This window comes from Danio aesculapii, chromosome 11 (assembly GCF_903798145.1).
Source record: "Danio aesculapii chromosome 11, fDanAes4.1, whole genome shotgun sequence".
Lineage (NCBI taxonomy): Eukaryota > Metazoa > Chordata > Actinopteri > Cypriniformes > Danionidae > Danio > Danio aesculapii.
Window position 1 is genome coordinate 32954722 of NC_079445.1, and position 27079 is coordinate 32981800.

Below are 27079 nucleotides of genomic sequence, written 5' to 3' on the forward strand. Positions count from 1 at the left end.
ATATCCCTGTTCACTAATACTGCAATCAATCTCTCTCCATGCCTACTGAGTGTAATTAGACAATAATGAGCAAACTGCTTTATGCTGGATCTCAAACTATGTGTTGACCTCAGCAACTTATAGTCCATTAGACAGCAAATAGCTCACAAGGCTGCTATAATAAAGCCTCCTTTCCATTCCTGAGACTGAAGCGTTGCATGTACAGCGGTTGATGCTAATTTTGGTGTCACAGGTAATCAGCAACACATATAACTATGGCTATTGTAATTAAGAAATACTGTACTAGCATAGCAAAATATTTACATTGGAAACTACTCAGAGAATTGTGAAGCATTCAAAAATAGTTCAACTTGTCATGTCGCATGTTTATTTTTGTGACAGATAATTATATTGGGGAAAAAATGAAACATATTGCGTTTTAATCCAATTTAGTGTCGAACTGTTTTGACATTCGGAAGAGCAATTACATAATGTCAGTCTTAGTTGCTACTCGTCAAGGTGTATTGCATCGTGGGATACATTATTTACAGAATTTGTATTGTTCAATGCTGATTTTACATCTCACAATTCTGCCTTGTTTCTTCATTATTCATAGTTTATATCTCATAATGCTGACTTTTAGTTTATATCTTGGAATTCTGACTCTTATTTTGTATTTTGCATGTCTGACTTTTGTATATTGCAGTTCAGACTTCGATTAACATCTTGCAATTGAGACTTTTATTTTATTTCTTTATATTCTGTCCAAATTCAGGTTTTATCTTGCAGTTCCGACTTTTATTTTTCATCTTCAACTTTGAAAATTTTTTCTTTAGAATTCTTATGTTGCATCTTGAAATTCTGACTTTTATTTTTTATTTTGCATGTCTGACTTTGATATATTGCAGTTCAGACTTTGATTAAAATCTTGCAATCGAGACTTTTATTTTCTATCTTTGTTTTCCATTCAAATTTGGTTCTTATCTTGCATTTCTGACTTTTATTTTGGATCTTGAATGTCTGAGTTTTTTTCCTTATGAATTGTGTTTTCTTGCGACTTTAAAATGTTCTTCATGTATTTTGCATGTCTGACTTTTATATGTTGCAGTTCAAACTTTGATTTATTTTCGCAATCGAGACTTTTATTTTATATGTTTATATTTTGTTCAAAATCAATTTTTATCTTGCAGTTCTGACTTTTATTTTGCATCTTGCTAATCTGAGCTTTTTTTTTTACTTTTATATTTTGCAGTTAAGATTTTGATTAAAATCTTTTTAATCCCTCAAAATTCTGTTTTTGTCATGCAGTTCTGACTTTTATTTTGCAACTTTGACCCTTCGCCCTTTAACTTGCAACTCTTGGTTGTTGCTAGTGCAGTATTTGTCATTATTTACCTCTAAGTTGGCTCAAGAAACCTGACAAAAAATCTGTGGTGCATCTGTGGACAGAGAGAAAGCAACACCATGCAAGAAAGTTGAGTTCTGAATTGGGTTTAAAACCAAACCTAGGGGTACACTTGTTTTTCTGGGGTGTATTTAAAGTATGTTTGCATATTTAGAGGTTCAGCAGGCTACATTTGGACTAATAAGAGAGAAAGCCATGCACAAAAGTTGATTTCAGAACTGGGCCTAAGACAGAACCTAGGGGTACACATATGGTATTGTGCTATATAATAAATCTGCTTTGCATATTTGGAGGGTCAGCATTCTGATTTGTCTTCAGAGATACTTTTCACAACATACACACACACAGTAGTCAACATTTGAAGTGGATCAAAACATTTAATCAATGTTGTCCTAAAACTATTTAACAACACCCATTCTTGTCTTAAAAACCTTTTTGATCCACTTCAAATGTTGACTAGTGTATATATGGTTTACAAGGGTGTATTATTGTTTTATACTATACAACCAGCCGATTCAAATGTTATCACTAAATTTAAATGGCCATTATCAGTGGATAACAGCTGATAGATATAGGCCAGTAAGGGCCTTCTGCGCCTACTAGTAGGCTCAGAAGGTTGTTATCAGCCATCCACATGGTTAATCAGCTATAGATCACATACGGCTCCGGCCGGAAGTTAACAAGAATTATTTATTAAATTTCCCATTAACTATATCTTATTAACGTCTACCCCTACCCCAACCCTAAACCCAACCGTCACAGTAATGTTAAAACAGATCTGGATCTAGAGTCTTCTCTATTAGTATAGCTGATTAACCATGTGAATGTATGATAACAGCCTTTTGAGCCTACCAGTAGGCGCAGAAGGCCCCTACTGGCCCATATCTATCAGCTGATAAAACCAATTCAATCGAGTGATAACATTTAAAGCGGATGATACAACACACGGGCCTTATATGGGCCTATACCTGTGGCAAATTTAGAATTTCAAAAGACCCCGTTAAGTGTGATGTTTAAGCATTTGAATAAGGAGGGCACAAGTCGTGTCCTTGTAAACAACCTTAATAGAGTACAACTAGACCATACCCATGTCATTATACAAGCCCTCATAAACCATATAAACATACACACGCACACGGACAGAAAGAGACAGACAGAACAGATTAAGATAAACGTAAACTAAGTTTAGCTTAACTAAACATTTAATCATAGCCAAAGATATAAGAAAGAAGAAAACTGAGAAGAGAGACAAGCAGGGAAGTTATTTCAATCTGTGTGGCTTCAGGTTAAAGCACTCTTAAGAACCTCGATGTCTCTTGAAGGCGTTGTTGGTGTAAATGAAACAGACTGAACCGTGGCAGTGCGCTGATCAAGGAGAATCGGCTTGCAGAAAATAAAAGGTGCTTGTGTCACACACCACAGCCAGATCTGAGACGCAACCGCTGTGCTGTGTATTGTTATTTGTTGCGGTTGTGTCAAGTGTGTCGGCATGTCAAACTCATCACCACGTTTGGAAAAAAAAAACTCATTTAGATATGAACACAGTGCTTCTCTTTCACTTTCTCACAACAAACTGCTTTTTTTGCCGTCTCTTTTTCTCCTACTGATAAACTCACGGAGTGGAAACTAAAGAATGGATGCAAATAAAGAAAGGAGAAAGTCTGGGAGTGCCTCCTTTGAAGCACAAAACAGAACAATGCATAAATAAATAAATAAAGGAACAAATAAATAAATAACAGAACAGACGGGATTGTGTCTTTACAGGAGATGAGAGAGGTGTTTTTTTTTTCTCCCGCTCCCTGTGGAAGTTGTGCAGGGCGACCTGTGTTTAATGCACACCGCGGGCCAACGCTTTCTGATGACATAAATAGCCGATCATGAAAATAGTTTGCTTTCCCTTGGGTTTTTTCTGCTTCTTTTGTGATTGTGGCAGCTCATTTTAGTCACAATGCGGCAAAACTTTGAAAACATAACATATAACTGGAGTTCGTTTATGAGGACTGCTTTTTCATTAAATTGATGCGCCTGGGTTTAGTTCAAATCCCAAAGTACACTGTGTAGGCAGGGTACCGTTCTAATAACATAAATATACAGATGTATATATATTCATATATTCACTGTTTATATTCTCATATTCCGTGATATGAGGAAAGTGCACAGGGTCATTATGGGCATTATAAGCTAAACTGGATGAATCGAGCTACCAATACTGCAACAAATGAAGTATTTGGCGTAGAAAAGACTCTAAAGGTTGTTTCAAAAGATTTAATTGCGCTGTATTTTAGGTCTCCTTTGTTTTAGGTAGCAGATATGAAAACAATTTCAGAATGCAGTGCAACAGGCAGAGCAGATCATAAGCGAGAAATGCCTATTCTAGGTATAACTGATTTTTAACCATAAGATGTTTACAAAGTATGAAGTATTTATTCTTCTTTGTTAAATCTTACTCTCATCTGGGTCATGGCACCAGTTTAACCCCATCTGTTCAACCTGTCTCGTTTTGAATGGAAGTTAAATCTGTGTTTTCTGACTACTTTAAATGTTAAAGACCTTCGTCTGTAGTATGTATCTGCACAACTTCTATTGCATTCACTCACCCCTTACTCCTTAATCTCACTTCCATCTGGGTCACGGCATCAATTAACCCATATGTTCAACCCGTGCTATTTTGGGTGGAAGTTGAATCTTTGTTTGCACACTACCTATGTTGTTAAAGACCTCAGCCTGTAGTATTTACTTACACTACTGTAGTACTGTAGTAAATACTGTAGTATTTACTTACACTACTAAATCTCAATCCTATCCAGGTCACGGCACCAATTTAACACATCTGTTCAACCTGTTTTATTTTGAATGGAAGTTAATTCGGTGTTTTTCCACTAGCTAAGACGTTAAAGACCTTAGTCTGTAGTATTTGTCTGCACAACATCTATTACATTCACACCCTCCTAAATCTCACTCCCATCCGGGCCACGGCACCAATTCAACCTATATGTTCAACTCGTTTCCATTTTGAGAGAAAGTTGAATCTTTGTTTGCACAGTACCTATGATGTTAAAGACTTCAGCCTGTAGTATTTACTCTTACAAGTCTTATTACATTCACCCTCTCCTAAATCTTACTCCTATCTGGGTCACGGCACCAATTTAACCCATCTGTTCAACCCGTGCCATTTTCAGTGAAAGTTGAATCTTCGTTTGCACAGTACCTATGATGTTAAAGACCTCAACCTTTAGTGTTTACTCAGAAAACCTACTACTTTCACTTACCCTATATCTCACTCCCATCTGGGTCATGGCACCAACTTAACCCATCTGTTCAACCTGTCCCATTTTGAGTGGAAGTTGAATCTGTGTGAATTGAATCCACCTATGATGTTAAAGACCTTAGCCTGTAGTAGTATTTATCTGCACAATTCCTATCACATTAACCCCTCAAAATCTCACTCGCATCTGGGTCACGGCACCAATTTAAACCATTCAGTTCTGCTCATCTTGCTTTGAGCAGGGCATGAATTTAATACCTGCATGCTATACATGGCTGTCACATCACTTACTCATCTGTTGTTGTTTATAGGAGTCTTTAAGGCTGGAAAATGGCAATGAACCCAAACAATGGACATTTTTTTTGTAAAATGAGCTGCCCATGAACAGTCTTTGTATTGTAAAAAGAAATTACACAAACTTTAGTCGTGTGTGGCTGTTTTTTAGTTTTCTTGTAGACAAAAACAAGTTGCTCAGCAAGTAGTGAACATGTCATGTAAGCAGTCTTTTCCAACACGTGTTTAAAACAACATAACCTGTCCAAACGCACAGCAGCGAGGCGAAGCAGAAAGCGAGAGCGGAAAAGTGAACCAAGAATGAAACCGAATGGAAATTAAACTCATAGAGTTTGAAGACTACTAAGGCATCAGTTGCCAAGTACAATATAAGCCCATGTATATTACAACACAACCATATATTAATTTAATAAAATACACAATATAGCTCTTGTACACGTAACAATTTGGCTCAAATGCACAGAAACTGCAGAAAAATCAATAAAAATATGTCGTTTTGATGTAAACACATTAAATTGGATACATTTTGCACATTAAAATGATATTGTGTATAAGTGACAATGTGAAGGGACATTTCCTTTTTTAAAATCTTTTTTTTTTGTCGTTGTTAATGTTTTTCGGAAATCGAAACAGTGTCCTTTGCAGTTTAATAAATATCTTCAACTGCATTTTCATCCTGCGCGCACACTCCTTTTTTTTCCTCTGAGATTACTGTTTTTCCACCTTTGCTTTTTTTTTACAAAATGTATAAATATTTTCATTGTTATCTGGACACTATACATAAGTTCATATATTTATATATATTTATCTATATGTATATATAGATATATCTTTTCACAGTTGAGGAAAAATGTCCCTAATATACAAGAGAGTGACTGTTATAACTTAACGTCGGACACGTGGAGAGTCACTTTAAAAGTAGTGAAAAGCTGAAGACAGATGATCACAGAGGACCAATAAGTGAGAGTAACAGGTTCACCGTTCTGGAATGTTCCATATGTACGTATACATGGGGAGAGGACACAGTTTTACACGTGACTAGAAATGACAGGTGAAGAATGGTTACATTTCATAATCAACCCTCCCCACCCACCCGAAAGATTCACACCCACTTAAGAGTTTGCTGATATCATTTGCACTTCTTATGCTGATATTACAAAGCCAATAAAAGTTAAAGAGAGAGTCTCTGTCTTGATGTGGTCCAACAATTCTGGGTGTCCGACGCACCCCAAACCCATTTGACTAGCGATTGTCAGAACAAACCATATTTCGTCCACTCCTTCCCCTTCAAAAGTCCCTGGAGGAGAAGGATGGGACGCTCCATCTGTGGGTCAGTGACAGAAAGACGTCACTTTAGGAAAGAGTTTGAAGCTGGTGGGCACTTGAAGAAGAAGAAAAAGCTCACAAGAAGCCAGAAGCAGCACCTTCTGCAACTCCAAAAGAAATTCCCTTGACCCAAAACACAACACGGCGTCCAGACGAACAAAAGCAAACAGTTTTTTGCTCTTTATGTTTATTTGTCAAGATCTTCAAGTACTCGTGTTTTTTTTTGTCCTTGAAATATGTCTCGATCTCCACTCGCACTCTCTCGGAGAGCGTCTCCACTTGATCCATGTTTCCTCTTGCTCAAAGTGCGTTTTATTTTCTGATGGGGGTGTTTTCGTTTCCCCGACAATCCTGCAGGAGTTTGTCGATGTCTCTGACCACCTGGTCTGCGTCCATGGTGCTCCGTCCCATCTCTCCTCCACCCTGCTCTAAGACGCAGTCCATCTCCACCGCTGTCTCCTGGCTGATCCGCGAACGAGCTTCAGCTAGGACTTTAGCCACGGGATCAGAAGGAGGCAGCGTGGAGTATCCCTGCTCTTTGTTCTGCTTGTTTGGGGAGATATACTGTCCATCTGGGGGTCCGTAGTGACTAGTGCTGGGTTTGCCTTCGGCTCCGTCGCCCATGCCTTTGGCCGAAGAGCACGGGGATCCCGTACTGCAGCCTTTGGTGGGGCTACATGAGGCAGATGGGACCTCCTGCAAGAGCGGGCTGAGGGCACGTTTAGTCTTTAGATAGGGTTTAACGTTGGCCACCAGGATGGTATGGTCCCGACGCTCCTTTCCGAATGTGCAGAAAGTTTTTTTTCCATTGGGGTTGCAAACCGTTTCGTAAGTCTCAGTCTCCACAGCGACCGCCTCCATGCCAGCAGGGACGAAGAGGTTGGTGCGGTAGTCCGAACCCTCGGCTTGAGGAGTTCCTGCTCCTCCGGGGCCTGCGGGAAACTGAGGCATCCAACAACGGTCTGAGTGACCCAGCACTCGACACTCCTCTGTGCAGTTCAAACAATCCTCCTCTGGAAAGAGAAAGAGAAAGAAAAACTGATTAATTTCAGCAAAAAAAAAAAATAATTACGTGTTCTGACTAATTCTGGATAATCAATTTAGGAAAAAGAGTCACAAATTAAAGGTGTTTCATCTCATTTGACACAAACTGAAAGATTATTTGTCAGAAATGAATGAATCTGTAATCAGTGCAAAACAGCTTGACATAACGTAACACTTGAGTCAGTGTTTTCTGCACCGTATTCAGCTGAACTGAATCACCAGAGCCGCTTCAAAAGAAATCCTATTTTACCCAAGTTACGAAAGCAAGTCTGCATTCTAAATTGAAAATGGTGAGATTAAAAGACATTCGTACCGAACAACTGCTGTAATCTGATTCACATTCAAATATGCATGGACCGGTATAAGATTCTGACGGTATGATAACCTTGAATAAAAATATCACGGTTTGACGGTATTGTGATCACTGCTCTAAAATATATTCTTTTTAAATGTCTGGGTCAAAAACAACCTTTCCCCCCTTTTGAACACAATATATTTTATTTTGAGAAACATTTAAAATATTTTGGGGCAGTAATATCAGGCTAAATAATTCAAATAAATCTCTGCTGTCTTCATTAGTTTCAAAAACACTGATTTCTTTACAATTTAAAAGGGCATCTTTGGATGTCTTTTTTGCTGAAGATACTGCTGAAAAAAAAGTTAATACAAAACTTACATATACCATAGGAACAGTATGGCAGAAAAAAATTGGAGGTTTTAAAACCTTGACTTTTCCAAGCGCGATATCCCTTGAAAACGGTTATCATCCCATGCCTGCATTCAAATGACTTGTGTTTATACAAATGATGTTGCTTTTACTGACTTAATCAAACTTTTTTGTGGCTATTATTATTATTATACATATAGACTTCCAATCAAAAATTTTGGTCAGTAATGTTTTTCAATTCAGCAAGGATTAAATAGCTCAAGAGTGACCGTAAAAATGTATGAGTTATGAACGACAAGCTTTTGCCATAAAAAGAAACTGTGTATAAAAAAATACATACAGTACAACAAAATAGGAAACTGGGCTTTTACACTCATTTTAAATGTCAATAGAAGGGTGGCACAGTGGCTCAATGGTTAGCACTGTCGTCTCACAACAAGAAGGTCACTGGTTCAATCCTGGCTGGGTCAGATGGCATTTCAGCGTAGAGTTTGCATGTTCTCCCATGTTCACATGGGTTTCTTCCAGGTGCTCTGGTTTCCCCCTACAGTCCAAAGACATGCGCTAAAGGTGAATTTAATAAACTAAATTGGCCATAGTGTTTGTGTGTGAATGTGAGTGTGTATGGGTGTTTCCCAGTACTGGGTTGCAGCTGGAAGGGCATCAGCTGTGTAAAACATATGCTGGATAAGTTGGTGGTCATTCTGCTGTGGCAACCCCTGATGAATCAAGTCAGCAGGCACAGGACGTCAACATGATGTACCCCAACATCGTGGAGACATTGCTTTTTGATAGGAAATGAAAACCGGGTTGATGTCAGAACCCAACGTCAGACAGATGTTGCAATTTGGCTACTTTCCAATGCAACCTAAAACTATTAAAATGATAAATGCCTAATGATGATACAGCTTGACATTGTGTGAACGTTACCACTATGACGTCTATCAGACGTTGGATTTTGGTTGCCATACCAGATGAATAAATGTCAGTATTTGCCATCAATAGGACGTGGTTTAAGATGTTGGCTTGACAATGGATTTTGGTCACTTTCAAACACAACCTAAAATCAACCAAACATCAACGTCTAATGATGTTACAGCCTAACGTTGTGTGGACGTTACCACTGACATCTATCAGATGTCTATTGTTTGGATTTTGATGGATTTTGTTTGCCATACCTGATAAATAAATGTCAGTATTTGGCGTCAATATGACGGTGGTTAAAGATGTTTGCTTGACGTTGGATTTTGGTCACTTTCCAACAGAACCTAAAATCAACCAAACATCAACATCATTTCACGTCATTATTAGACGTCAAAATAACATTGTCTTTAAAGATGCTGGCGACCTAAATCTAACCTAATACTAACATCTTATGATGTTGTGTGTCTGCTGGAAAGGGACTAAGCTGATGGAAAATTAATGATAAAGGAAATAACTTTTTTAAACACCCAAAACTTACCCAAAATCATTACATTACATAAACTCATGCTTTAGGCTCTCACGGAAGAGAATGGAAGGGATAAATAAGTGAGTTTTCTATGAACATGATCAAAAAGATGGCAGAGAATTACGCCGTTCTCTTCCATCATGCTCATGCATTCTATAATACATCCTCACCCCTCCTCTGAGCAGAACAACAACAGCTCAGTTTTGGCAAAAAGTGTGGCGCTGCAATCATAAATTTATGTCACTGGGCTTTGAAGCTATCCCAAAGCAGCCCTGCCATATCACAGAGCCAAGTGTCTAGCTTGTGTGTGTGTATATGTGTGTGTGCGTCTTCCCTCCTTTCATCTCAGCTCAGAAGAAACCACATTTTGGATTATTGTGGGCTGTACTGATGGTGTGTCAAATGGGTCCAGGATTGTAGAGAGGATAAAAAAATAATGTATTTTAAAATGGGAAATGAAAGAAAGACAGAAAAAAGAACAAAAGGGAAAACATGAAAAATGAAAGTAAAAAAAAAAAAACAGGCGAACAGGAGAGCACAGCTGCTGTCCTGTGAATATAAAAGAGCTCAGGTAAAGCTGAGACCCGGGTCACAAACATGCACAGACCTCACACACCGGGACCCGTGCCATCGGTTCTATGTGCGTTTGACAAGAGAAGCGCAGTGATTTGAGCAGAACAAACAGAAGTCTTCCATCTATATTTAATAGTTTGATGATGTCTGTCTTTTGGGAGAGCAAAACAAGGAAACACAAACAACCTCATGAATTTATGAGAAGAAACATTTTCAATAATCTAGCAGTCATCACTCGCCCGTTTAAGACCCCAAAAAGTGTTTTGGAATAACAGATGAAACCAGAAAATGGCTCTAGCATCAACAGGAAGATGAGCGGCAGTTAAGTTATTGATTTTCTGAAGTCTATTAATCTCTCCATCCTCTCAAATGCTTCATGATCAAATCAAATGATCTTTTTTGTATATTTTTCCTCTTTTTAGCATTGTTATTTATTTTATTTATTTTTAAATTTTCTTATTTATTTATTTATTTATTTATTTATTTTTATTTATTTTCCATTTATTTATTATGTATTATTTATTCTCCATTTATTTATTATGTATTATTTATTTTCCATTTATTTGTTATTTATTTTATTTTATTTATTAATTTGTTTATTTATTTATTTATATTTATTTATTTATTTATTTAATTATTTATATTTATTTATTTTCCATTTATTTATTGTTTATTTATTTTTTTATTTATTCATTATTTATTTATTATTCATTTATTATTTATTTATTCATTTATTTATATTTAGTTTTATTTATTTATTTATTTATTTATTTATTTATTTACGTTTTAATGCCATATCAGCAGCATTGGCTATATTCATAGCAAAAGCTATACTGAATATACAATATATAGCATACAATCATATCAGTTTCTTAACAAACATTCATTGTACAAAAAATAATAATAATAATACAAATAGCAACAAAACTGAAAAGGCAACCATAGTATGCCATTGTCTTGAGTGTCCGATTCTATCTCACATGTACCGTACAAACTGATCATATCTATTTTCAAAATGGTAACTATTTCTTTCATTTACAAATGGAATTACTTCACCCAATTTATTGTTTCTACGTTCATCCCATTCCATTAGCCATTTCTAATTAATATACATTAGACAGGGGAATTTTACATTCTGTCATATATTCCATATGACCAGGTATCCAGCAAAAAATAACACCAAAGCCTTTTTTCTTTAAAAGGTCCACTTTTTCTATTATGCTAAAAATCATGCACTGTTAAAAATCCTGGTTGCCTTACATTTAACTGAACTAAATTTATGAATCCATTGAACATATTACGTTAAACTTAACAGCTTGTGTAACTTCTAAAATTAAGTTAGAACATGATAAACTTAGATTAATAAGTTACAATGAACTAAAACATACATTTGAAGTCAGAATTATTAACCTTACTTTGATTTTTTTTTTATATATATTTCCCAAACATTGTTTAACAGAGCAAGGAAATTTTACAGTATGTCTGATAATTTTTTTTTCTTCTGGAGAAAGTCTTATTTGTTTTATTTTGGCTAGAATAAAAAGGTCTAAATTATTTGCCCCTTTAAGCTATTTTTTTTCGATACTCTACAGAACAAACCATCATTATACAATAACTTGCCTTATTACCCTAACCTGCCTAGTTAACTTAGTTAAGACTTTAAAAGTCACTTTAAGCTGTATAGAAGTGTCTTGAAAAATATCTAGTAAAATTTAAAGATAAAATAAATCAGTAAATAGAAATGAGTTATTAAAACTATTATGTTTAGAAATGTGTTGAGAAAATCTTCTCTCCGTTAAACAGAAACTGGGGAAAAAAATAAATAGGGGGGCTAATAATTCAGGGGGGGGCTAATAATTCTGACTTCAACTGTATGCTGCTAGGACTAATTGATCATATATTGTTTAACAGTGTGGGATCTATTTCGCATTGCGTCTTTTTTCCTTTTCACTGAAATGAACAATAGCACACGATAATTCATAAAGCCAGTTAACGTTTGCGAGCACTGTTATTCAGACAGATGTACTTATTTTCCATGGATGACATTTACAATGTACATCGAAACACAATCAGGATATTCAGACTACAGATCCTTCTGCTTATTCAGTTAAAGTGCATCAATTCTCTGTGTTAAAGCATTCATAGTTAAATTGATATCAGTGTTTACTTTCGCAGTGGTGTAGCCAATCGGTTTTCTTTCTTTAAGGCTCGGCATGTATAAATGATGACCACTTGACCTTATTATCATCATTAATCATATTTTAAATTGCTCTTTCAGATGTTTCTCTGCTAAAGGCCAAGCCATGTCATGAAAAATGATCCTCTGCAACTCGGCTCCAGAATCCCTATTGTTCCAGATTTCACTGTGTGTGTGTGTGTGTGTGTGTGTGTGTGTGTGTGTCTGGCCAACAAAAGCCTATCCCTGGGGTTTCCTTCGGTTTGTTTCTGGTCTGTGGGGTTTCTGTTAACCTTGAAAAAGTTTCCCAACTCCCCTACCCATTCTCAATGGTAACGGTACAATGCACCTGCCTCTCCTGAGGTCAAAATATGTCATTTCAACACACACACACACACACACACACACACACACACACTCACACACGGACATCTGTGGTGCATCTGTGGACAGAGAGAAAGGAAAGCCATGCAAGAAAGTTGAGAATTGGGTTTTAAAACCAAACCTAGGGGTACACCTGTTGTTCTAGGGTGTGTTTAAAGTAAGTTTGCATATTTGGAGATTCAGCAGGCTACATTTGGACTAATCAGAGAGAAAGCCATACACGAAAGTTGATTTCAGAATTGGGCCTAAGACCGAACCTAGGGGTACACATATGCTTTTGTCCTATAAATTAAATCTGCTTTGCATATTTGGAGGGTCAGCATGCTGCTTCGTCTTCGGGGACGCTTTTAACAAGAGTGTGAGAGGACAGGGACAAGTACCATATAAGAGGGGAAAGAGGGAGCTTGACATTTAGCATGTGGTGCTCTTGTGTTGTGTGAGAGGAAGACAAGGGCTGGTCCTGAGTGGCACAAACTAGCATGCGTGACAAGGTGAGGAAGAACATGCTGTCCACTTTAAATAATGAGATCCACACACACACACAGACACACACACATAGCGTCCCCTTCAGATCAGCGCGGGCTTTGAATCTGAGCGGCTTTCACTATTTTTTGCAGCTGTTTATCTTCTCTAAACATAAATTAGCGTGGGTATGCATGCTAAACAGTGTCTGTGCAGGAATATCTTTCGGTTTCACACTTCCATTTCACCTTTAGACACGAGACTAGCAAAACAAACAGTCAGTGGTCTAAATAAAGGAATATATTAAGTCAGTAAGGGAGTATTAAATTGATCAAAAGCAAGATATCTATTATATGTAATTTTACAAACAATTAATCTTTTTTTTTAGTAAATGATGTGCTTTTGAAGGTTCTATTCATTAAAGGGCCATGAACACACCCTCTCTGTCTCAGCAGGGTGTTTTCACATCTCTAGTTTGAAAAAGGTCAGGCAAGTGGGTGAGTCCAGCTTTGTTTAGGTGGGAGTGTCGGGTGATGAAAGAGGGAAGGGTTTGCATAAAAAGGGGAGTTTCATTATGAGCACGTGCTGATTTTCACAGAGGCAAAACAAACACATATCAGGGGAGAAAGACAGTAGCTATGTTTCAATCCAAAAATGCGAATGAACTTTATGCGCAAAACTAGATTATTGCATTAAAGACGTGCGAATAAAGCAGCATTTCCATCCAACGAGTCAAAGAAAACAAAATCGTCACTTCCTGATTAACTGGCGCCAAATATCAACAGGAGGAGCTGTGTCAATCTTTTCTTCATATAATAAATGACTTGCGCCTCAGAAGGCAATCCTGACACACAGTAAATGCGCGGTGGCGTTTGAAGGTGTCAGACGCGGAGCACAGGCGCTCTTGATTCTGGAGGTCATTAATAATATAATAACACTAATACTTAATCAGTAAGGCGTTTTAAAATGACAAAAACAACAGTTCTGATGGTTTACAATGTGCTCAGCCTGCTGGTTTGTCCATTCATACACATTTTCATCATCACATGATTTCTTAAAACAAAATCACATGACCTTTTTTAATGCGCATACTGAAATTTGTGCGGTAAAAGTGTTTCCATCGTAGATTATGTGCATCTTTTCTTTTCGAATAAAAAGTTTGTCTTACTCAGTTATGCGCATATGTTTTTTATGCGCGTTTTTAAAATGTATGCATATCAGGGCGTTTCCATCAACCGATTTTTTATGCGCATAAGCAAAATGCACATAAAAATAGGTGGATGGAAACATAGCTAGTGACTGCGTTTACATGGACATCAGTAATCAAATTATTTGCCTTAATCTGAATAAGACAATAATATGATGAAGGTCTTTGAAGATGCTTCTTTCATGATCCCATTTTTCACGTTATAGCAGATAATACGATTAACATCTTTGAGTCTCTATTCACATTTCCTCAGGAGTTTCATGTCATTTCGGGTGTTTCATTCTTAATTTGTTGAATATGTTGCATTTTTACCTTAATTTAGGATTATTTCATGCATGCCCTTACCAAACCTGTAGAGACAGAACAATCAACATGAACCGGTACTGCGCATTTTTTAAAAGGATACGAGTGGCAAATATGGATTTTCCTATTTCCTCACAAACATATTTCTGTTGCGTGTTAGCAGACCACTGTGTTGAAAACATGAGTCCAGCTGCTCTCTAGTAGCAAGTAAATGAAAGCAAAACCTTTGTTGCAGCACATTTATAAACGCAACACTGACGACCAATGTCTCCAAACAATTCTTCTTCTTCCACTTGTTTTAATTACGGTTGGCAACACAACATGGCGTCTCTCTACCATCTGAACAATGTTACAGGTAAAAACAGTCTTCGAAGCTATCATGCATATTAATGAAGTTGCGTCTCATTCACAATAGAAGGCGCTGATTGGTTTGAACCAAGTCTTTCTCTTGAATTAATGTTGAAAACTCAAGGATGTCACATTGTACCTGCTGGTACAGACAGCCGGTATACACACTGGAATTTACACAATGATCTCATGGCCATGACGTAGCTTCAAAATTTATTTTCAAAGAACAAATTTGCCCAAAATAATGCAAAAACAACCTAAATTCACTTTTCTTGTGAAATATATGTGTCCTAATAGTGTTTTTAGCAGTGTGGGACAAATATTTGACTATCAACATCTCAAAAAATGTGTTTTGGTGTTTTCATGACCCTTTAAATAATCATGAACACATTTCAGCTTTCATCCAAAATATAATCATTTTCAACATTGACAATCAATTTTTTTTTACCGAGAACCACATTGGCACTGAATTAAATAGTTATTTTTTTAGAACAGTTAAATCCATTCAAACAGAGCTCATTTCACCATTCTATTGTATTTTTGCCACGAGAAAAGCAGCTTTGTTGAGCATAAAATTTTACCATTCTATCAAAATCATAAAAATATTAACCCCTAACCTTTTAAACAGCACATCAAGTTGAAACAAACTGAGTTATGTTGCCAAGCAAAGGAAGCAAGCAAACCAGACTTGCCTTCTCCAGCATGTTCAGCCCAACTGCTTGTTGAATGGAGGCACAATAAAGCATAAATAATCCACGCTGACACATCTCCATGCAGCCAGTGAGGAGGAACCAATCCTTCAATAGATTATTCATGCCTGGGCGAAACAGGTGACCTTGAGTCTTGGCAGGGTCGCCATGACTAACAATAAGACATGTGACACCGACTGAGGCCACTAATTCGACGCCAGATCTGAAGCAGGAGGCACGGTGTGAATTATTGCCACCCCCAACGCTCCTCGCACAGTCAGCACACAAGGTTACAAGCTGTTTTGGGGACACTTCCATATAACTGTATTGTATGACTTGCTTGTATTTCCTGACAGTCCACGCACATGCCAATATTCTAAATGACTGTATGATCACCTCAGGTCAGAACGACTTCATGAGGACCCTCCAAATGCACAAACTTCATAACCAACCATACACCTAGGTTCAGTCATAGGCCCGATTTAAAAGTCTATCAATCTGCTTTATGCATTGATGTGCCAATTTAATGACCACCAGATTCATTTTCCTTTGGTTTAGTCCCTTATTTATCAGGGGTCACCACAACGGAATGAACCGCCAACTATTCCAGCATATGTTTTACACAACGGATGTCCTTCCAGCTGAAACCAAGTACTGGGAAATACCCACACACTGGCATTCACACTACAGCCAATTTAGATCATACCATTCACCTATAGCACATGTTTTTGGACTATGGTGGAAACTGGAGCACCCGGAGCATAAAACCTTATGAGTACCCCAAGGTTCAATTATAGGCCCGATTCAGAATTAAATATTCTTCCATTGCTTTCTTCATTCTTTGTCCACCTAAGATCTCCCTTTTATGTGTGTGTGTGTGTGTTGAAAAGACATATTTTGACCTCACAAGAGGCAGGTGATGATCCGAAGCAGGAGGCACAGTGTGAATTATTGCCACCCCCAACACTCCTCACGCAAAGTCAGCACACAAGGTTACAAGCTGTTATGGGGACACTTCATTATAACCGTATTGTGTGACATGCCTGTGTTTTCCTGACAGTCCACGCACAAATCTATATATCGAATGGCTCAATGGTCAGCTCATCGGCTGCTCTGCAGGAATGTCAAATCAACTGTCCAATTATTATCACAAGCAGAAACTCCGTATCTGTGTACCATTTATGGGAATCACGCTAATGATGTGTGTCCGACAAATCTCATTTTACTTTGTGCAAGTCCCAATGGCAATGCAGCATGCCCGAAATGACGCCACATTTAAGTGACAGTCCTAACAGAAGGTCAGCTCATTACATATTTACTACTTCCCTGGAAAAAAGGAGCTGAGATGTCTTATATTGTGACAATAGTCACGTCTGAAAGGGTTGTAGATACTGCATGGCTTGCTTAACAATGGCCTTAAGCACTGACTCTAATCACAATATTAGCACAACCTCTCACTTTCCAATTATATTTTCATTATAATCTTAAAATTAATATCATGCTGTTAGCAATTTGATTGTAGAGGTGATTGTGTACATTGAAATCATGAACAAGTTTTGGGATCATGAATATGAGAAAAAGAAATGCCAAAAAATGATATATGTTTTATATTTGACAACCAATCACTACATAAATTGTCACCATAACTTTAGTTATGTAATATAGTTTAATAATTGTCATATAGTTATACATAATTCCATAATTTGCATACTTCTACACTGTAAAAAGCAATTAGTTGACTTTACTTTAAAAAACTTGATTAACCCACTACTTTTAAACTGATTAGTTGACTTTACCTAAAAAAAAAGTGAGTAATCTAAAATCTAAATGAGCATTGCAATTTGCAGTTCTTTTTTTTTTTTACAATTTTATTTTTTATTTCTCAAAGATTAATTTTCACTTTGCAGTTCTTTAGTTTTTTTTTAGCTAAATGAATTTTTGTTTCTCAAAAAATTATTTAAGCTTGGCTTTTTTTGTTTTTACATTTTTTTTGCTCAATAATTGATTTTTTATTTGCAAAACTCTTTTATTTTTCAAGTATATATGGCCCTAGATTGACTCCATAGTAATATTGTTGTCTTGAAATGATTTAAAAAAATGAATTATATGCATAATTATAACAATCAGGTCAATCTTTGCTTTTAAGGCAGTGGATTTACTCACTTTATGTACAGTAAATCAGATTGCTGGAGAACTACAAATCTGCCACGTTAATGAACTTCAGATCCCATCATGCACTTCACTTACAGTAACCAAGACTCAGCAACAATGTGCGTGTGTGTGTGTGTTTGCTGTGTTCATATTCCATTCACGAGTAATATTCCATTCACGAGTTCACCTGCTTACTCAATTGCGTTGACATGGTAAACATGGCTGTCCTGAAGCGGAGTCTGAGCTGTCAAACCCCTAAGAGAGCTCGAACCTCCTGCCCTTGAAGGAGGCTTGAGGCTTGACTCAAGCTCCAAGTATGAGTCCCCCTAACCCTTTTTTTTTTTTTTTTTTGAAAAAAACAGAGTAAGAGATGGTGAGGTGGAGGAATGCCGAAACAAAAGTAAACTGAAAAGTGCAAGGTCTGCTACTTATATACACACGTGATAATTGACTGACCCACCTGACTGATCAGGCTCCTGCCAAACTTACGTTAGGAACTACATTTTGATTAGTCTTGAACAGCTTAAGCTGTGTGTATTTGCAATCAGGGGGAATCTGGGCCAGGTGTGTGAGTGACGTACATGATGGGAATTGTAGTGCAGTAAGTAACTAAGTAAGTAAGTAAACGTTATTGTCCTTGACAGGAAACTTGTTAGGGGCATCACCTATTGCTGCATACATTTATAAAAACAAACGATAAAAACAATACAAAATACCGTAATTACAATAATTATAAGGCTAGTTGAGAAAAACCCTTGTTAAATAAACCCACTGAGACAGGCACAAAGGATCTCGTATATCAACCTACACTTAGGGACTCTATATCTCCTACCAGAGTGAAGCAGTCCATAATGTGGATACAAAAATAAGTTAGATAATTCAGAATCCTTTCCACATAATTAAGGACATGGTTTTTATATAAAGCTTGAGGATTAAAATATTCATCATGCCCAACAATTTTCCATTCTGTCTTTAAAAGGTGCATCAGATTTACACTATACAGATAGGTTGCCAAACCACACTGTGATACCATACCTGACAACGCTTTCAAGAACAGCTTTATAAAACAACATCATAAGCTTCTTGTTAACTCCAAAGAAACGTAACCTCTGTAAAATATGCAATATCTTGTGTAAACGAGAACAAACTCATTCTATGTGTGTTTTCCATGTGAAAGAACTGTCAATGTAAATGTCAATGTTCATTAAATTGACAGTACAGGCTAGATCGCTGGTGATAATGACATATAGGATGTCATAGAAATGATTTTTCATTCGTTTTTTTTTTTTTTTTTAAACAAATAGACTTTATTGCTGACTGCTATCCTCTCAGACTCAATTCAAACATTTACCACTGATTATCCGTTCAAAATCTTGCCATTAAACATTGTGACTGACCACATTAATTGAAGCTAGGATGGCCCAGTTAAACACTGAATGCTGACTTGTCAGTCTAATGAGCGCAGACATAATGAACCTGCTCCTCGTCCTCACCCTCATTTCATTCTGACCCAGAGAAACTTCCCTCTGAGCCTGAAAGAGACAGCAAGGAGAATCCAGGCCACTTAAGAGTTTGAAGCCATTTAACAAACACCTCATGCTCTCAGTTAAAGAGAAAGCTTTCAAATGCCAGCCGTTATGTCTTTTCTCACTCCAGAAGAATTTGGGTGTCTGGTTGCCCTATTTGATTCTCCAGCTGGGAAGAAGAATGAAGGAGACGGAAAGAGAGACAGATAGTATTTTCTGACTCGGAGCATTAAGACCTCCTGCCAAATCTTTTATTAGCATGTCGTTTTTTCAGTGCTTCCTGCTTTGCTTGGTTCACAATGGTCAGTGCCAACATCACAATCTCTCAATCTGCTGTACGCCACCAGCGGGCGCAAAACCAACATTGGCTGACAGTCCCAGATAACATTAATACATCTGCCTTCATGTTATAATTAAGAAACATCATCAGGCCAACAGGCCATGGGGCAAAATTTACATAAAATAAAATAAAATAAAATAAAATAAAATAAAATAAAATAAAATAAAATAAAATAAAATAAAATAAAATAAAATAAAATACTTAATTTTTAAAGCTACCTGTGTGGTTAATACAGATAATTAAATTATCAATAATAATGCATCATGGCCAAGTTTAATTTTAGTTTTTAAACATTTAATGGTTTATCATTCATTATTTCTTATCTATGACAATACACACATACACAAAAATGATAAACACAGAAAAGATTTATAAAAAAAGAAACATTATTAAATATGTTTACATTGTTATATTATGGATTAATGGACAACAAAACTGCACGATAATAATAATAATAATAATAATAATAATAATAATAATAATAATAATAATAATAATAATAATAATAAAAATAATAATAATAACAATAACAACAATAATAATTATAATAATAAAAATAACAATAATAATAACAATAACAACAACAACAACAACAACAATAATAATAATTATAATAAGAATAATCATAATAATAAATAATAATAAAATAAAACAACAAAATAATAAAAATAAATAATAATAATAATAATAATAATAATAATAATAAAAAAAAAATAACAACAACAACAACAACAACAACAATGATAAAATAAATGATAATAATAAAAATACAACAAAAGATGATAATAACACTAATAATAAAAAAATGACAATAATAATAAATAAATAAATAAATAAATAAATAAATAAATAAATAAATAAATAAATGATAATACAATAAATAAATGTAATATTTATATTCAAATATACTACAGTAATATTAGAGTCTTTTATAACTGATCATTATTGAAGATGTGTCACGACCAAATTAAAGTATTAGGTGTATACCACTTTCAATCTTAATGAAACTATAAAACTACAATGAACCCTCCCCTATTTATGACCATACGAATTAAAATAAAATGTATAAATAAATGATTAAATTAATTACAATTAATAGTAAAAAGCCACTAGTCTTTGGAGCATCACATCAAACATAAAATAAGATGCTGACATGTAGTGCATGTGATGAGTGAAGTGTACTGTTTGGACAGGTGTGATGTTGGGGGTGATGTTGAGCGAGGGCACATGACAGGGCGCAGTCTCAGTGGGGTGAGGATCAACACAGGCGCAGTGTGGACAGTGTGATTGGTCTGCTCAGCGTGAGCAGGGCAGCATCAGAGCCTCACACCTGTGCCCCGGCAGACTGAGGCGCAGTTGTGTGTGTGTGTGCATGTGTGTTGTCGGCCTCATACCTTAAAGGGCACCCAGAACAGGCCTCGAGGCCTTCATGACAGACTGACGCCACACCTGTGAGCATGTCTGTTTCACCATAAATCTCTCACTTCTGCTCTGGTTTAATATTCGACAATAATATATACTAATGAAAGCTTGCTTACTAGCATTGAAAATTCCCTGAAGAACTTACTAACATTTATGGAATCTTTCCATTACACAAAAAAAGTTATTTATAGTTAGAAACAGAGATGGGAAGTAACTAAGTACAAATACTTCGTTACTGTACTTAAGTAGATTTTTCTGGTATCAGTACTTTACTCCTATAGTACTACAGTACTTTTAAACTACTTTTTACTTTTACTCCTTACATTTTAACACAAATATCTCTACTTTGTACTTACATTTTTAAATCAGCCTCATTACTTTCGCTTTCATGTGTTTGGTGGTGTGATCTGTATTATTTCCCAATTTGAGCGCCTCTGTTGCAGTCAGTCTATTTTCATCAATGTTCACCTGCATGCTGCAGTGCGCGGCTTTTTCAACCAAAGCTATCAAGCAGCATAAGTTTATGAAGATTACTATGAGAAAGGCAAGGATGACTACGCAAATGAGACAAAGGGAGATGGCAAATTTAACATGACTGATGCTGCCCTGTTTACACGGTAATAAGATTTTGCTTGGTCAGATCACAGGTAAACAAAAGAGCCATAAAAATGCTTAAGGTTAGGCAGGTTGAGTCTTTCATCAACTTCTGATCATACTGCACAGGATTTCTCTGGTCTTTCAATCTAATACCCTAAAAATTGCTTTTTTGTAAAGATTTGATTTGGTATTAACACAATCAAGTACTTTATAAAAACTTCATGTGTTGAGATGTATTCCCCTTATTTCCGATGAGTTCATATTTCCTAATAGAGAATTTATGCTGTTTAACATTTTTTTTAAATGACTATGGTTTTACAATATAATCTTTAATTCTTTTTTAACAAATGTTTTACAACAACAAAAGTATCTATATGGGCAATCCATGAATAAAAATATAATGCAAAAGATCCTGAATTCACCACGTGAATAAAAGATCATGCACATGTTTTGTAGGTTGTAGTCAGGCCTGTATATGTAGCTTTTAGCATAGAATAAAAGTATTAACAATCCACAATACCCTGGGGAAACAAACACTAAAATAACCGTTTATGTATGAGAGCTGCTAAAGCAAAAAAATAAAAAATATATATAGTTTGCAGTCAAATATGAAAATTGAGTTTCAGTATATTCAATAAAAAAAAAAATAATAATAAAATTTTAAAAATGCAATATGTTTCGGACAGAATTCAGTGTAAAATGTAAGACATTGTTTATAAAGATATTCAGTCCAACAGAATTATTTTTAGAGTGTATTAACATGAATGGCAGCTGTTGTTCTTAATCCAACAGCTGCAAATCTACATGATGAATGCTGTGAGTTTGCATCAGGATGATGATACATGGTGGGGAACCGGATATATACCCACCTAACTAAAACGTGTAGTAGTATTGGGTACTTTTTACTTAAGTACATTTTTGAGGCCGTACGTCTTTACTTTTACTTGAGTAAAAAAGTGTAGTCAGTACTTCAACTTCAACCAGAGTCGTTTCAAACATGAGTATCTGTACTTCTACTTAAGTAAAGGATTTGTGTACTTTTGCCATCTCTGATTAGAAAACACATTAAACACATTTTGCATTAACAGAGTAATGCGGTACATAGCAAAATCATATAGAATTGAATTGAATTGTTTTTAGGTGTTTACATGGATACGACAAGGGTGGCATTTTCAAAACCTACCACTTTAAAACCTATTTTCAAATCTGTGCGTTTTTAATCCCCAAAACAATGTAGTCATATAAACAAACAGGCAAAACGTGGAAAAACTTCCAGTTTTTGGCTGAAAACTTTGTTGTGTAAAAGATTCCATAGGGGGTTCACAGTAATGCCAAAGAAGATCCATTGCCGGCTCACTGAAGAACTTTCCGTTCACTGTTAAGCCAATAAAGAGCCAATGTTGGTTTCTAAAATAAACTTTTTGGTGGACGGTTCTTGAAAGAATCAGACTAAAGAACCAAGTTTTAGGAGTGCACAGCATTATTGTGAAAACCTCCTTTTGGAGTCTTTTTTATGTGTACCTATACTGTTTTTCTGAAGTTCAGACCAGTTGGGAGGGCTGGTATTGCAGCAAATACCAATGGACTCCAGGGAGGCTCATCGACAAGCCTCCTGAGAAACGCCAAGGGAACGCAGAGACGCTTTAACTAAGCCAAGGACAAATGTCTTTCGATCAAACGCTGCTTTTCATTATGCATTCTCAGCCGAGCAGCAGGCAGCTAATGCCTGGTTAAGTTGCTGTAAGCCGAGGCCTCAGGGTAACTCGCCGAAGGAGACGAGTCCAAACAAACACACAAAGCCCAATCAATGGCCATTCACACGAGGACCTCCTTGAAGACGGAACTTGGCGAAACGAGACAAAAGTGCATGAAGAGAAGAGAAGGAGAGAGCTCGGCGAGAGATGTTTTTCTCCTGGCGCAGCAGGAGCTCAGCGCGGGGCTTACGGGCCTTAGCGCTCACCTGCGGGGGAAAGATCTGTTGGCCTTTCAAAGAGAATGTGCTAACCTTCACAACACACACTTGAAAGAGACTTTGGGGGTGGAGGGCCGGGGCTGCTTTTATAGATTGCTGGATGTCGGGGTTTTCAACAAAAGCGAACTCGGTTGTGTAAGTGTTCCTGTGTGGATTTAGATGTGGGTGAAATTAGCTCCATTACATGCTGTATAGTTTAGTGTGCTTTTGCGATTCACCCTGAGTGTGTTTACGTGTTTTTCTGGCTGACAACTAGTCTCTAAAAGCTTCCCAAATGATTCACCTGCATCATCAGGCTCTTCAGCAGTAAAAAAAGGACATCTCATATCTCAGCATCTTTGATCCATCACTTTAGTTGACATTACACATACTTCAGTTTGTACTCACATTATATACAGTAATAATACTAATTAGGATGCACTGAAATTTCAACATGAGCCACAAAAAGGCTCACTATTTTTGTACTCAAGTTCAAAATAGCTCAATGTTCTTCTCTGTGAATATTTCGTTCAAGTAAACTAAATTTACGTAATCTGTAAAAAATGCTGGGTTCCACATAATCGATCTGTGTTGGGACTACATAATGGAAGTAAGTTAACTTATCAGTTTTTACTAATTTAAGTGGATAGAACATTGAAGTGCTTAGAGTGAGTACACCCTTAACTTAATAGTTTTTACAAATTTAAGTGGATTGAATATAAAACAATTAAGTGGTCCCTAAAAAAACCCTGAAGAATTGTGCTGTTTCATCTCATTTTAAATAAGCAGCTTAAACAAGTCCAAACTCTGCAAAACAAACTCCGCCCAAATAACATGCCAACAGTACATTTCACTGTGTGCTATTGTACTGTCATGGCAACACTGGTAAAATGACGCCTCTCAACATGTTCAGTCAATATAAATTTACTGTCAATAAAATGTGTTTATTTTATTAGCTTGTGCTTTAAAATCAAATCTGTATAATATAGGATATTAAGCTACATTTTAAAAAGTCTTACAAAATGACTTTATAATATTTATTAAACGAATAAACTATTTTTACAACGCATTTTAGGTTTTGGTTTTCAACCAAGCGCATTGAGAAATTTCATCAATAATAATAATAACATATTAACAATTATATATATATTAATATTAATTATTTAATATGTTTATAAGTCTATAATTTATTGATATTGAGTTAATAATTGTAATTTTTTTATTTTAAATTGCTTAATAATATTTAAATTTGTTTTAGTATTGCCACAGCCATATCACTAGGCAGCCCAAGACCGGTTACTCACTGAAGCTAAGAAGGACTGAGCCTGGTCAGTGCCTGGATGAGAGACCACATGGGAAAACTAAGTTGCTGTTGGAAGTGGTGTTATCACTCAACCTGCTGTCTGGGTGGATCCTAATGCCCCAGTAAAGTGATGGGGACACTATACAGTCAGTGAGCGTCGTCTTTCGAATGGGACGTTAAACCAAGGTCCTGACTCTCTGTAGCCATTAAAAATCCCATGGCACTTCTTGTAAAGAGTAGAAATGTAACCCCGGTGTCCTGGCCAAATTCCTTACATGGCCCTTCATGGCTTTCCAATCATCCCCATCCACTGAATTGGATGTAACACTGTTTCTCCACTCCACTTATAGCTGGTGTGTGGTGAGCACACTGTCGCTTCTGCCCTGTGGCTGCTGTTGCATCATCCAAGTAGATGCTACACACTGGTGGTGGTTTGGAGAGAGCCCAACCCCAACCACCCCCCCCCCCCCACCACCACCACCCAAAACCCCCCATCTTTGAATGTATGGCCATAACATATTTGAATTATAATATTATTTAAAAAATATTCTTTTATTCTCCGCGGTTACACACAAAGATAGCCATCGAAAACGTAGAAAAGGCAGCATGCACTGCTCGATGTCTCGTCTCTCTCATTACAGCAGCTGAGCTAGTCATTAACTGATTAAATCACCCCCTCTTTGTTATCAGATAGAAAGAAAACACATCCTGTCCTTTTACTCATTTATCTGCATTGACATGCCCTATGCAGCAGCTCTTCAGGTGAAGTCTGAGCTGCGCTTATCAATATGTTGAGTTCATCCATTAAACATCCAGTCTGCTTCTGAAAAAAAGTCTAAATGAAGCCTTGTGTACTCAATATTTGTGTATGGGACTAATGAGACTCAGCAGCTGAAAGAAAACGGTGCGAGCACAAAAGAACCGTGGCACCACAGAGGCGACAAAAGCACAGAAAATGATTTCTGATGACATGTACCTGAAAAAGACCCCAGGAATAAAACAAAACTGAAAGACGAGAGAACGGGAAGAGATTTCAATCCATTGAATCTGCTCTCTGTGGTGTATCTTTCATGTGTGCTGTAAATATTCAAGCACCGTGGCGTCTGGTGTGAGGAACAGGTGCAGCTCTTCACCTGTGTGCAGTTCACCAAAAATCAGCCCATTATGAGGTCGAGGGAGAGAAGAGAAAACAGCAGAAAAAAGCCACATTCAAGTTTTTTGTGTCATTTATGCCTTTGTAATTAAGAACGGAGGAAATTAGAAACTTTTTTTTGCTATATCTTTTTTTGTGAGTGTGCCAGTTTGAGTTCAAGCTCTCTTTTTGGTCTTTTTGGCACATTCGCCTGCCATTGTAAGCCATATTTTTTAAAATAGGAAATAATATAAAGATAATTATGAATTAAATAAAAACAATAAAATAAATAAATATATATTTTAATAAAAAAAGAATAATAAAATAAAGTAATTACAATATATATTTTTAAAATATATGTTTTGCTTACTTAATTCTTTTTAATAGGAAATAATATAAAAAGGAAATGAAATAAAAACAATAATATAAATACATATATTTTTAATTAAAAAACTTTAAAATAAAATAATTACAATAAAATTGTAATATATATATATATATATATATATATATATATATATATATATATATATATATATATATATATATATATATATATATATATATTGTTTACTTTATTCTTCTTAATAGGAAATAATATAATAATATTAATAAATAAAAAAAAAAAATAAAAATATACATATTTTTAATTAAAAAAATTTAATGCACAATAAAATAAAAGAATTACAATAAAAATTGTAAAAAAAATATATATATATATATATATATATATATATATATATTGCTTACTTTATTCTTTAAAACACACAAACAGCCTAGAAACACATTTCTAATATTTATATTTCATTTCATTTCAGGTTTTTAATTATTAGTGGTTCAAAATAAATCTAAAATGAAAAAAAGATAATTCCGTATTATTTATGTTTTTTTATTAATTTTTTTTAGCTCAAACAACAAATACTTCTTGAAAGATTTTGACAACTTATTTGGGATTATGTTTAATCCACTTAACTTAATGCACATAATAAATAAATTGTTTATTTTGTGTTGGGATGACATAAACAAAAACAAACAAAAACAAATGTTTCTTTGCATAACGAACTGGGTAGTAGATGTATTGTGCT

General features: G+C 35.9%; 1 protein-coding gene across 1 annotated transcript in view; it reads right to left on the minus strand.

Moving 5' to 3' along the window:
• Positions 1-6017: 6017 nt before the first annotated feature.
• Positions 6018-27079, minus strand: part of pcdh17 (protocadherin 17) — a 145856-nt gene continuing 124794 nt past the window's right edge. Inside the window, exon 5 of the mRNA XM_056468153.1 lies at positions 6018-7282. Within this exon, the coding sequence (XP_056324128.1) occupies positions 6582-7282 (701 nt within the window). The 3' untranslated portion in view covers positions 6018-6581. The remainder of the gene's footprint in view (positions 7283-27079) is intronic.